Raw genomic sequence first — 14,567 nt, 5'->3', positions numbered from 1 at the left:
GGAATTTTGTAAGCATTATGTATACTATTTATCAAAATGTTATAATCCATCTTCTTGGAAACAGGTACTCAGATATTACTATGGCTTGTAGAATAGTCAAAGTTGCTTAATTTCTTCTACAAACTACAGAGGAAAAAAGAATTATTTGTATTCTTCATGTCTTCTTAAGCCAATAAAGGGAAATTTGATTAAAAAAAATGTCAGGAAACTATTTTGACTAACTTAGGTGTTTGTTTTAATTGAATTGGCAGAATTGGTAGATTTGACCAAGTTTAGAAGCCCTACAAAAACTTACATTTAATGGAATGAATTTTACTAGAACTTTTCTGCATTTATAGGTAACAGCATATAAAGTTTTTTGCATATCCTTTACATCATTTTATCATCTTCCATTGCAGTGGTACTTTTTGGGTGGGCTACAGTCAGTTTTCCAATGAATTTCCTTCTTTTGTAGGAATGATGTAGCTGTTGTCACTAACCCATAGCCCAGGGAAATGTTTCCGCTTTCAGGAGTTGTCCTGGGGCTTTCACTTAGTGGGTTTTCTAGAAGTTTAAGACTACATGAATTTGTTAAATTTTCACTAATAGACACAGGGATCAAAAATCACTTCATTTTTCTGAAAACAACATCTGGAGGGTGGCATCAGCATTTAGGGCTCGTCCTCCTCTCCCCTTCCTTCTATCCTCCTCTGCCCACCCCCCACCTCTTCCTCTCTTATTTGATCTTCAGCCACAGAAACATTCATTGTGAGGACCCTTTCATCATTCTGGTCCCACGCTCCTTAATGTTTTTCCTACTCTAGTTAACTGTCCTCTCACCAGCAAATCCTGGCACTTACAATTCATGGTGCATGTATTCTAATACCATGTTTCTGTTTTAGAAATGATGGTAATTTATGATTTGGAATTTTAGCTTCTTATGACAGTCACTCTTTTCCTCCCCCAAATTATTCTCTTATTCTTGCCAAGTAAGACATGTTTTTCCTTTAATTATGGTCACTGACTATTAGATTTTTTTAGGTTCAGCAATTATGTCGCTGCTCATTAGGGCTTGAGGAGAGTAAAATCTTCCAGTAGAAAATATCTTGCAGGTTGGCTGGTTAGCTCAGTTGGTTAGAGCATAGTGTTGTAACACTGAGATCTATGGTTCAGATTCTGGATCCCCATACTAGCCAGCACCCCACACCCCAGAAAAAAAAAAAAAGAAAGAAGAAAAAGTGTCTTTGGACTGGATTTATACTCTAAAAGCTAGAAAATTAAAGTATATAAAAATATGAGTCAGACAAAGTTTGATGTGAAAAATATCTTTAAATATTTAAATATAGGACTAATGAAATAAATACAGAGAGAACCATCTGTCTTAGTGATGATGTTTACTCCTTAAGAGGCAGCGTAACTATGAACTTCTTGATTGAGCCTCCTATGGGCAAAGCTAAGTATTTATGATCTCAGGAAAAGCCACTAATGCCTTTGCTATGGGCTATTCTTATCTCACTATCTTCTAATGCCAGACATAGGGTTAATCAGTGTGTTTTCTAAAAGAAATCTCTAAATCTGGCTTTGAAAATGTCTTTGTCTATTTCACAAATATAGCTTCCCTCACAAAAAGCATATTGAAGGTTTTCTGATTTTTTTCTAACTATACAAGAGCGCTTCAAAAAGTTCATGGAAAAATACAATTAAAAGATAATACAAATCTTTCCATGAACTTTTTGAAGTACACTTGTATATTGGCTGATTCTAGTCATTATCAACCTTCCTTAATGACTTACTTCAGTAAAACAATTTTTTTCAGAGGAGAAGAGCTTTTTGAAGTAAAATAACTGATATAAATAAATGAATGCACGCACATATTTATATTTCACCATTTAAAGAGTCCTTTTTGGCCAGGAAATGCCTTAGGTTCAGCCTTTTAACCATAATATCTCAATTAGTACCACATAAAGAAGACAGTTTCTCATCACTGTTCTTGGTGTATCTATAGTTCTTTAGTTTGGAATGTTCTCAATGCAGTTCTTAATTAGCTTTGTTAGATTTACAGAACACCCATGTTGGCCTTTCCTTGTGGCTGTACACACATTTATTAAATAACTGTATGTAACACAAATGCTAAATGAGGACAACATGCCTCTCTTATTCTCCCTCATGGTTGGGAGAATTATTTTCTTTATGCAATTACCTATCTCTGTAATAAATATATAATGAATCTGGAAATAGCTTCTCATTTTGCATCATTAAAAATCTCATGCAGAATGTGCTTATTTTATCAGCTTCAGGATGCAATTCAAATAAAATATTTGGCTGATAAAATCTGGGCCCTTGTTTGGTAAATATTTCACTTGGATGGATATTTTTTGTTATTTAGAGAGACTGTCTTTATGGTCATAAAGCATGCATTACCACTGATTTTCAAATGCATAGATCAAATGCTAGGATATAGAGAATCATAGCTGAAGGATGGCAGGAAATGTCAAAGGGGCAGGTGGTGGTAAGGACCTAGGACCCACAATCACTGTGATCATCCTCCTTTCATTTCTTGTTGTGAACTTTCACCTAAAGGAAAATTAATTAGGTTCAAGATCAGATTCTCCTCACAGTGCAACTTGGTTCATATCAAACTCCATAGATGGTAGAGAAATATTCCCAATGCCAAAGTCATTAAAGGAAAATACCACACCCCACCCCAGATCCCCAGATTTTCTTCCAGTGGATGGAGCCACTCACTTTTGAGAAAGTTAATTAGGTGATCCAATCAAATAGTAGTCTTATTAGCTCCTTTCCTAAAATGGGCTGATGTTTAATTACAGACGAGTAAAATGTTAAGCAGCCTCACTCAGAATGATTTACCAAAGGGAGGTGATACTGGGTTCTGCTTTTGTTTGGTAGATTCTAAAATTTATGATTAAGTTGGACTTATTTTCCTGTTGAGACGATGACCCTGAGGTGGTAACATTATATAAGAAAACAACAGTTTTGTTCTGGGAACGCTTGTTCTAATATCTTTTCAACAGTTGCAGATATTCCCTAAATTTAAAATTATGTGGTTTTATTTAACAGAAAGTTTACAGAGAAGATTTCGAGAAGGAGATTAAAGGAAGGTCATCACTGGATTTAGACAAGACTCCAGAATTTTTACATGTAAAGTACATCACCAACCTTCTGAGGGAGGTATGATCTTGCTATTTACTGTTAAATATCATGAAAGAAAAGCAAAGAAATAACCCAGGAAATATTTGTTTAACATCTCTCTACTAATCCGGTGGTGGAGATTTTAATCCCTTACTCTTTTCCTCACTTTCACTTTTACTAATAAAGTTTTGCATTTTTATTAAAAACAGGAAAGTGTGTGTTAACATTTCTGCTTAAGGTTGAGGGAAGAAATTACCTAGATTTCCTGGGAAAACTTGAAAAATATTTTGATTTTGTGTTTTGGTTATAGCTCAGAGGCTTTATAAATAGTTTTTTAGCTTTATAGCAGTTAGTTTAAAAAATATTTTGTATATGGGTTGGGCATGCCTGATTTTTTTCAAATTTAGTTATTATGAAAGCATGTATTAGAAGGAACTTTTTCTGTAGCTCCTCTGCAAGATTTTCTTTACATTTGATATCAGAAATAGATGCTTACATGTGAAGGTCTGGGTAAATGGTACATTATTTATAAGAAGGTTGAGTTCTAAGTAGGGAAAAAATAATATATTTAGTATAGAGAACAGAGGAACTCACATCTACTTTTCATGTTATTCTGCACAGGATTTCTCCCCTGCATTTTAGCTCACAATTAATATATTAAATTTGTTGAACAATTAAAAATATTATGCTCAGAGTCCATCCCCTTAAAGTTTGTCTTTTCTTTTTAAAAATGATTCACTTTATTTTAAGGGAAAGTGTTCCCTTTATTAAATATTTCGATCAGTAAGTATTACTAGAATATATATAGTATAATATAGAATATGTATCATATAAATGAACTTTATATTCCATGAATATATATTAAAGTGTGATTCCATTTTATCCTGAATTTTTGAACTGAGGATCCTATTCCTGAAAGAAATGTCCTAAACCAGTGAAATAAAGTAGAGCTATATGGTTTTAGAAATTTAATGTTATTCACTTCTGTAATGTATGTTGTATTGAAATAGGCATATCATTTCTTTAAGAGTTCTCTTGCTATGCTATCTTTTCCCACTTCTGGTTCCTATAAAAATTTTTGAAGTTGAAAGGCTACTCAAATGACAACTTTATGCTATTATTGTCTTCTATTTAAAAAAAATGCACTATTTATATAAAATTTTTAAAGGGGAACCTTTTCATCAGTTATATACAAACGAGAATGTGAGATCTATTTTGAGATCCATGAATGACTTAAAACATGCCATTGCCTTTTTCTTTTATTTCTCTTTTGGAGTGAGTCTTAGACTTATTGATTCAGAGCGTCTGCATCAGGGTAGGAAAAGGCCCAGAAGACTATTGTGTTGGTCTGCTGAGGGCTGCAATAACAAAATACTATAGACTGGATAGCTTAAACAACAGACCGTTCTCAAAGTTCTGGAGACTGGGAAGTCCAAGATCAAGATGCCAGCAGATTCAGTTCCTGATGAGGGCCCTGTTCCTGGCTTGCAGACGGCTGCCTTTTCTCTGTGTCCTCACAGTGGAGGGAGAGAGAGAGAGAACTATGGTCTCTGTTCCTCTTTCTAAAGAGACATTAATCTCATCATGGGGCCTCTCAGAACCTTATATAAACCTAATTACCTCCCAAAGACCCCACCTTTAAATACCATTACACTGGAGTATAAGGCCTCAACATGTGAGTTTTTGGGGGACACAAACATTTAGCCCATAGCAACCATGTTGCTAAGTGAAATAAGCCAGGCACAGAAAGACAAACACTGAATGTGGAATCTAAAACAATCAAACTTGCAGAAGCAGCGAGTAGAATGGTTTGGGAGAGCAGAGGTTTGGGGGTGAGGGGTATAGGGAGATGTTAGTCAAAGGGTACAAAATCTCAGTTAGACAGAGGAATAAGTTTATTTTGAGAACTATGTGCACAGTGTGGTGAATAGAGTTAATAATATTGTGCATTTCCAAATTGCTAAGAGGGTAAATTTCAAAAGTTCTCACCACAAAATATGATAAGTATTTGAGGTGTTGGATATACTAATTGGCTTGATTTAGTTATTCCACATTGTGTTCATAAATCATAGCAACACTTTGTACTGCACAAATATATACAACTATAAATTGTCACTTTATAATAAAATAAAAAATTTAAAAATTTAAAAAAGTTTAACTTGAAGAAATAAGTTATACAGATGTCTAATTTGAAGAAAGGACCCTTGGTGACTTAATGAAATTATAATTTTCCTTTCTGAGTGTAAACATTTAGCTTCAAATGGACTTTGCATTCCTTATTTTATGTTTTTTTCATTTATATTGCCAATTTTGAGTGTTCAAAGTATCATTTTGTACTTTATTTTATTTAATTCTCCCCATTGCCCTTTGGCATTGGTAGAGCAAGTGTTTTTATTTTCATTTGCCAAGGTGGAAATCAAAGCTAAGTTACTTAAAGTTCTCCAGAAGTTCACTCAAATGGATAAGTGAAAGAGCTGTGACTTTTTCCAGGGTCATTTGACTCAGAGGTCTTTCCAAAATTACACACAGGCCATTACAATATCTTGAAAGCTATTAATTGAGCAGAGGATATGCTAATTTAATTATACTGGACGAAGGGAAATAGCATGAAATTAACCTTAGAATTAACTAGAACCTGATTTCTTATCATTTCTTCATCTTTTGTCTGGCAAGTTAGTCATAAATGCAACTTAGTTGAATGAGGATGAGATATTTATTGTTTTCATAATTCAATTAAATAAGAAAACAAACAACCATTAGCATAGAAAAACAAATTATATATAAGTATTCATGTGTGGCATTTGGATCTACTAAAATATGACATTAAAATAGATGAAATTCAAACTATATATTATCAATTTGTAGGAAATTATTTGGTTTTACAAATCTGAATAAAATGGAAACTTTTTTTTTTAACTTTGCTACATCAATTCTTTTGATTTTGAAATTTTCTATTCTTTTTCCACTATGCTCTTTTGGTAATTCATATTTTACAGAAAGCATTCAAAAAATACTCCAAATAATAATAAGCATGTATTCTTAAGATCTTTCTCACCGTTTAAAGGGACTACATTATATATATATATATATATATATATATATATATAATTGTATGTATTTGTGGGGTACAGTGTGTTGTTTTAATACATACATATATTGCACAATGATTCACTTTGGGTAGATAGCACATTCATCACCTAAGCATTTATCTTTGTGTTGATTACATTTGAGATCCTCTTTTCTAGCTATTTAGAAATATACAATATAGTATTATTAGCTATAGTCAGCCTAGAACACCAGAACTTATTGGGAAGAGATCTTTTTTAAAAATGCACTATGGTACCAAGACATAATGAGAGTAAGTGTGAAAGGGAAAAGACTGTTAATATTGGAAGCCACTCTGAAGTTGATAGAGAAGACAATGAAGTGTCTGTAAGAAATAAGCATGAATAGTAATATATTCTCCTTTCTGTGGTCTCTAGAAAACATGTAAAACACACATCAATTAAAGTGATTTCTGGTAAGTTTTGAATTGTAACATTCTTGTCTTATAGAAAGAATATAAAAAGGATTTGGAAAATGAAATAAAGGGGAAAGGAATGGAACTGAATTCAGAAGTTCTTGATATTCAAAGAGCAAAACGAGCTTCTGAAATGGCTAGTGAAGTGAGTATATTTATTTCACAATTTAGAATGCATGAATGTTCGGCTGATTTCCTTATCTGTAAATCTTTCCCAAGTATTATATACATCTCACCATTTTTATGGGTAGATGATTATAAGCAGCTACATCCTAGTAGTCTTTCCGGACAGTGGATTTAAAAATAATTGATGCTTACATTTCCCCATTTTGGAGAAAATCTATACAATAAACCAAAATAGTCTTATGAGATGTTACTTCATCTTTTAAGCAAGTAAAAGTAGAAGATTAGGAAGGTGTGTTATCATGATCAATCAGGAACTGGAATTAAAAGTTCACCTGCTTTCTTGCTCATAACCCAACTGACTCTCCCAGTTCTGACCTTGGCTGCCAAAGAGCCTGCTTAAACTTCTCTACCAACGAAAATTGCTGCTGCTCACTTTGCGTGAATTTTAGAAGAAGGCATAAAATATCTCTGAAGAGCCATCAGTCCTTTAATCCTTGTATTATGTCATTACTTTGGTATCATCTCATGGCACTGTGCTTTGAGGAGAATCTAGCTCAAGTTAGCAGTGAAAAAGCTTAAAGCTTTGTCCCCATGTTTTATTAAACTGTGGCGATGATGATGATGATAATAACCCTATTAGGTTGTAAATGGTAGAAACCCAACTTAAACTGGGTTAAGCAACAAAGGAAATGTTTTAGCTCATGGAACAGAAAAGATCGAGTTTCCTTCAAGATGGAATTCCAGTGATGTCCCTCTTCTTTTGTCACTTGGTTCTGGTATGTTCTCTGTTGGTTTCACTCTTGGGAGTCTGTCTCCATGTGGATAACTTAACAATAAGATAACTCGTATCTCTGGCCAGTAATACCAGGGAGAAGTGAGCATCTTTTTTTTTTTTATAATTCCAACTCAGGTCTTAGGCTGACTTTCCCAGGATCAGCCTTTGTCCTAACACTTGACCTGATCATTGTATCTGGGGTGGGGGGAGTGTGATGTGCTGGCTGGCCTCTCATGGTCATGCATTTGTTTTGTTAACTTCCTATGTAGTGTGACAAATGTCTGAAGTGTACAATATTCATAATTTTTAGGTTTTTAAAAAAATTTACATTAATCTTGGCTATATACATGTTCTTTAAATAAGTTAAAGGAAACATTTAAAAAGCATTTTAGTAGAATTAAAAATATATGTGGGAGTAGGGAGGTGATAGAAATTAATCCCCCCAATGTGTATGGATTGAGAGAAATCAGAGGTATTTTCCAAAAAGGAGATTGTGGAGATTTTGGCCAGAAGAAGGAGAAAGGGATGCTGATCAGGCACAAACAGCAAATGTCCACTGTGAGGTCTTTGGCTAACATTGTCATCATAGGACCCCTGCACTAGCAGTTTTCTACAAATTCTTTTGTAGTGATGACATGTCCAATCCATGTTCAGAGGTCAATCTTGTAATCAATTCTCGATAATACTAGGAAAAATTGTTTTAAACTCTCAGTGGCAGAGTCCAGCCAGATGCAGTTAAATGGCAGGGGGCAGGATCTGCAGAAAGTCAGGCCATATTAAGAGAAGGAAGGACTGGTGTAGGGGACAGGGATGAAAGACAAGGGAGGCTCAGTTACTGAGCACTCCCTCTGTGTTGGGCTCTCTGCCGTGTGCTGTCTCACTGATGCTCACAGTGGATCCTGCATGGAGGTGTTATTATCCCCATTTTGCAGATGAGTAAACCAGACATGTTAAGACACATTGCCATTGTCACATAGCTGCTGAGTGCTCTGGTCTCAAAGTCAGTCTTCTTTCTACAACATCAATTCATTTACACCCACCTTCCTATTCACCCAAGATAGTTGGCAGTGAAGATTCTCACCTGAGAATTGCTTTTTATGCTAAAAATCTTTAGGGCTTTATACAGTCTTCTTCATTGAGAATAGTGACTGTAGGTCTAAGAAGTTCAGAACATTTAGTTCTAGGTGATCATTCATGGTACAAAGTAAGCTGTGCTTTCTCTCTCTTTTTTAGTATTTTTAGCTACTTTTTGGAATCAGTGACTACTGATACATGTTTGCCCACTGAGTGTCTGAATGTTGTAAAATGTTGCCTTTTACAGAAAGAATACAAGAAAGACCTGGAGTCAAAAATTAAAGGGAAGGGAATGCAAGTTGGCATGGACACCCCTGAAATACAGTGTGCCAAAAAGGCTGCAGAGCTAGCTCGTGAGGTTGGTAGAATGAATGATGCGGACCTTGGAACTCATACTGTGGAACTTAACAAATCATATAAGCAACTTGATTAGTACATGGAGTTTCTCAAAGTTTTGTGGCTCGTTTAACAGTTTGGAATGGAAACCATTCCAAATCATTATGCTGTCTGAAAATTTACAGTTTTTACTTTGCTTGTATCCTTTAAATACATAAGAGGAAACTTGGGGAAGGGCATTTTAATAGATCACATACGTACACACGTACACATTCCTGCCCACCTTATTCTGTAATACAACAAATTTCATGTTAATCTAGGCTATGACAAATGTTTTCATAGCTTTTTTTTTAAAGAATGGATTGGATTATGTGCTTTTTGGCAGATCTGTGTTTTCAACTTTCTGAGCAGAACTTGAAAATCATGTTTCAAGTTTCTAACATAAGAACAATAGGCATTTCTGTGTGACTGCGTGTTGTTAAAATATGCTTTGTTGACTTCATCAGTGCCTGAAATTTCTACACAGTCAGCATTTTGGGTTGAGGTATTATATATCCTGAACGACCACGTTCATTCATCTAACGCAATTTTCCTCTTCGTGTAACACGTGTAACGGCAGGATATTAACTTAGTGGTTTTGTCTTAGATGCTACAGTATGATAGATATCACATAACAAAGTTGTAGGAGATAGACCACATGTGTATTTTTTTTAAAGGAAATACCCAGAACTGGCTCCACACCTCTTGAACTTCCCCAGCAATTCCAAAAATATAAAAGGATCACTGGAGTGAAGAGTATTTGGGATGAGATTATTTTGTAAGAAGGAAATGTGAGGAGAAAGTTTGGGTGCAGGTTAAGGGGTGCTGCTCATTGATCTCAAGGCTGGTTAGGTGGGGGCTTCAACGGGGCTTCACTCTGAGAGCTATTATGTGACCTTTGCAGTTAGGAAGAGCTGACTCAGGATTGACTCTCACTCAGGAAATCTGGAAGGCTAGAGGTAGTTGATTAACTGCCATGGGAGTTACTGCTGTGTTGGGAACTACCCACATGCCCAGGGTTAGGCATTGGCCAGGGAAATGGGGTTGCCATCATTGGTTTAGACAAAGGGACTGGGAATGGCATAGAATTCCTGACCAATAAGGGTTCCATTTAGAAATGGCAGCCAGGGGTGGGCAGCGGAAGAGTGGAGAACGGTGACTTGAAAACCCCTTTAACCTCTCCCCTAGTTCCATTTTCCTCCCGACAGATAGCCATTGTTATATTTGTTGTAGAGCCTGCCAGATCTATTTTTATGTATAAATAGGTAAACATACACTTGTACACACATAAACTTAAGAAAGGAACTTAAATGCCTTCATACCATAAACTTTGTTCTGTGTTTGTTTTTTCACTTAATACTATGGATTCTTTTCCACATTACTTTATATATATAGTTCTACCTCATTCTTATAGAAAAAGTGTGTCCTGTACATGGTTATGAAGATGTAACTGTTTGCCCTCTGTTGTCCACATGGAAAATGTATAACAGTATCTCAACATTGCACACCAAAACCAGAACTGTACATTTTCCCTCAGGATAGCTCCCTGCCGTCCCCCGCCCCCTGCAGCAAAGTCATAGAAGTCACTTTGATTCCTCTTGTCAGCAAGTTTTATAGACTCCATCTGCATAATGGTTCTAAATGTTCTAAAGCCATCTACTTCTCCCCACCCTACCATCTCTGACACCTGGGTCATTATTGGAGCTTCCTAACTAGGATTCTGCTCTCATTATGCCCTCAATATACATTTCCAACCCAGCAGGCAGAATAAATCCTTGAAGAATTAAACGGAAGTATGCTACTCTCCTCACTTGAAACTCTCTATTGGTTTCCAGTCATGTCCAGCATCAATCCATATTCCTTGCTCTGGCATTCAAAGCCCCACTTCACAAATGGGCCCCAGTGTGCCTGTCCTTTTCCTGCACCCTTCTCCTGCACAGTATGATCTGGTCCCAGAGGCCCCAATTGCACCTGCACAGGTCTTAGGATCTCTTTCAGCTGCGTTGTGTTCCTGAACTCCTTTCCCTGGTCTTTGCATGGTTGGCTCTTTCTTGTTATTCATTTCTTAGATTAAATAGATCTTTCTCACAGTACGGTGGTCTCCCTGGGTTTGCAAGTGATTAGCTATACCCAATATTTATCAAATTACTACTTATAGGTCTCTGAAATTTTTCTTATTCTGTGGAGGGGGTTGTGTTCAGTGTTAGTTCAAGGTACTGGGGAGTTAAAGTTGAAGCCAATGGAAAGCATACTTTCCCTGGAGAAAGGAATGTGGAAAGAACAGTTATTTTGTATTTCACTCTTTTATCTAAGAGCAGGCTTCTAAGATGTATGCTGTGAAGCCGGCATGTTTTAGTATTCAGGTCTTTCATTAGTATGTTAATAGATTTGTTTATTCAACAATATGCTGATTTGGATTTCTCTGTGTTCTTTAGGACTATATACTAGGAAAAATGGTGCAAGTCTAATGATTGAGATACTAGGGGGAAAATAGGCCTAGGGGATCAGCTCTACTATGGTTCCATGTAGCCCAAACCAATTTTGGTGATGCTATTATCTTTGTAATCCAAATGTCTCATTTGCATATAATCAGGGACATATTCCATTTTGTCAAATTGACAGGCTCTCAAATCCTTTCAACCAAAGTTTGGGACTTTGCCATAGTTTATTTTTAATATCCAAGTTCATTTCTCAAGTAAAGTCTATGTGGTATATCATACTAATGACCCCCAGTAGTCAAACCTTCTTGTGTCTATGGGCTTGACCATGTGGCTTTCTTTAGCCAATGGGACATTAGCAATTGTGACTGACGCAGAGGTGTAAGTGCACCTGTGCATTGGGTGTTTGCCCTCTTGCAGTGTGGATGTCATGATGTTGTTGTGCTCAACCTTCTGAGTTTGGAGGTATTTTCTTATGTAGTAATAACAAATAACTGGTACAACTAGTGTCCTATGTAGTCTATTTACATGCTTTAGAACATTTTTAGATTTGAAAATTCATATTGGAAAATTAAGTAACATACTTCTACTATGGGACCTTGGTGACTGTAATCAGGGCCTCAGTTTCTATAATTGTCCTTCAAATGAAATGTTTTGGGGCTTTAAACAAGTTTACTAAAAACAGACAGCTTTTTACAGACACAGATAGCTTTTTACAGACAATGATAATTTAATTTTATTATTTTGAAAGTTAAAAGTTGTTACTTGAACTTTTGTTTAGTAAAGTAAAACTAAGAATCTGTCAGTAAAAACAGACTGGGCTGTGAGTAGAAAATAGGGAGAAAATATACGATTTCTCTGAGACTGAGATTTTTGTTTACAATTTATCTAAATTTGGAATACCACAAATAAGTGAAGCAGCATTTACTTGGTAGTAGAGAATCTACAAATCTGGAGTATGTCAACATCATAGGAAATAATTGTTTTGGAGGAAATTTAATTGAACATAGTTAATAATTTTATGAAAATAAAATTTTTCTTTGAAGAATAACATGCATGTAGAAAATGCACAATTATAAATGTACAACTTGCTGAATTTTACAGTCAGTTTAAAAATGTGACAAGAATCCCTTAAGACATGTATGTCTGGGTAATTATGACTGTTTTGTAGCAGATAATCCAACTCAATCTGGCTTTAAAAAATAGTAGATAATATATTGTTCTCTTGACCAAACAGTGGAGGTGTTCTTAGGCATGGCTTATCTAGGACTCAGGTAATGTGATTTTGTTTCAGTTTCTATCTTTCAGTTCTCAGGCAGGCTTTCTTCTGTTTCAAAGAGGCTTACAGCTGTTCCCTGGGCTAGATTCTTCTTCATGACCAGAAGAAAAGAGAAAGTCTCTTCTGATATCTTATGCGGAAAAAGAAATGCACCCATCCCTAAACTAATCATCTGGGGCCAGGGATGGGTATAAAGATTTATTTAAGCCAGTCTCACCCAAGCTGCATGGTAGAGAATAGGGGAGCAGTGTGTTGGTCAGTAGCAAGTTACGGAGTCAATGAAGGAAAAAGAAGGGGCAGATTCTAGGAAAGCAACCAACAATATTCACTATAAAGTGAAAAGCAACAATTCTACAATCACATTTGATCAATATTCATCAACTGAGTTATCTATTAACCAATAATTTATCCAATTTACCGTATTGAAATATAAAATTATCCCCTTGGCTATCTCTGTTTTCTTTCTTAATTAAAGTTAATAGAAAAAAGCCTCCTGATTACTTGTGAATAAGGCATTCCAAGTCATGTTCCTATAACAAGTTAAAACATTCTCTTGTTCAACAGAAATAAAAGAAATAAGGGTCCAAATTAATTCTAGAAGACATGGTTCTGATGTCAAAATGTCATCACAGTTTTTCAAATGATTGTAGATCCCTACCTGCATGTTTCATTTTCTGCAGAAAGACTATAAAAGAGATCTGGAGACTGAAATTAAAGGAAAAGGAATGCAGGTGAGCCCAGACACTGTTGATGTCCAGAGAGCCAAGAAAGCATCTGAGATGGCCAGCCAGGTAAGAAAGTAACAGGATGTGAAGTTTAAAACAAACCCATTGAATTTCATTTAGAAAGAGTATGAATGTTATTTCCTCATGGATAGCTTTAATATTCAAACACATAAGTCTTTACATTGCTGTTGAAGGTTAAGCAAAGCTCTAAGATTCTATTCTATTCTTTTAGAAACAGTATAAGAAAGACTTAGAAAATGAAATTAAAGGGTAAGGAATGCAAGTGAGCGTGGATATCCCAGATATGCTTTGAGTTATTTATTTATTTTTTAAAAATATTTTTAAAATTTTTTAATTTATCAGTATACAATGTAGTTGATTTTATCTTTCTGAGGGTATTGCATTCAAGGTCAGTAACTCTATAATTAAGAATCCATTGATCAAACTTGATTAATTTCCCTAATTAAAGAGACAGTGTTGTAGATTCAATCTGACTGACATTATGGAGTGCCACAGCCCCCCTGCTGGGGCCCCTTGTTCTGAGTCCAAGATATTTTGACCTTTTTTTCCCTTTGTTTTGGCTGCATTGCACACTTGGCTTGAGTGCTCTTTGCTTGGACTACAGAAAAATAGTTACAATTTGTCTTTTAACCATTTCAAAGTGAATATTATTATTAAAGTAATCAGCTCCAAATGAAACTAGCAGTGGCTAAACCTGCGAAAGGTATAAAGTGAAATTTAATATTAACTAAAAATTAAGGGAAGGGTTAATTTTTCTTGATAAAATTTAGATTTGCCAAATATACGTTCAAACATTTTCTAAAAAATCCATAGATATGGGAGAAATAATGACTACAAAAGAAAATATTCATGGAAGAGGTTATTTATAAAATCTGACTTGGGCAAAAACATTCATTACTGAATAATATTTTTGTTATAAAATTTATATGAAAAAGAGTGAATCCCAATGGAAAGAAATAGTAAAGGGAGTGAAAAAAATTAAAATGGTTATAGAAAATTGACCAATGAATTAAATCTGCTTAATGGAGTTTATGCTAAAAGTAATTCTTTTTTTTTTTTTCCTTTTTTTTGTCTTTTTTCGTGACCGGCAACGGATCGCAACCCT

At 35.2% G+C, this 14,567-nt stretch overlaps 1 protein-coding gene across 1 annotated transcript in view; it reads left to right on the top strand.

Annotated features, from left to right (window-relative positions):
* The window catches only part of NEBL (nebulette), a 110,369-nt gene that overhangs the window by 43,319 nt on the left and 52,483 nt on the right, over nucleotides 1–14,567 (top strand). Inside the window, 5 exon segments of the mRNA XM_008571523.1 lie at nucleotides 3,058–3,168; nucleotides 6,684–6,794; nucleotides 8,872–8,982; nucleotides 13,397–13,507; nucleotides 13,674–13,747. Of these exon segments, the coding sequence (XP_008569745.1) occupies nucleotides 3,058–3,168; nucleotides 6,684–6,794; nucleotides 8,872–8,982; nucleotides 13,397–13,507; nucleotides 13,674–13,747 (518 nt within the window).

Source organism: Galeopterus variegatus, unplaced genomic scaffold (genome assembly GCF_000696425.1).
Source record: "Galeopterus variegatus unplaced genomic scaffold, G_variegatus-3.0.2 Scaffold696, whole genome shotgun sequence".
Taxonomy (NCBI): domain Eukaryota; kingdom Metazoa; phylum Chordata; class Mammalia; order Dermoptera; family Cynocephalidae; genus Galeopterus; species Galeopterus variegatus.
This window is presented reverse-complemented; position numbering and strand designations above follow the sequence as displayed.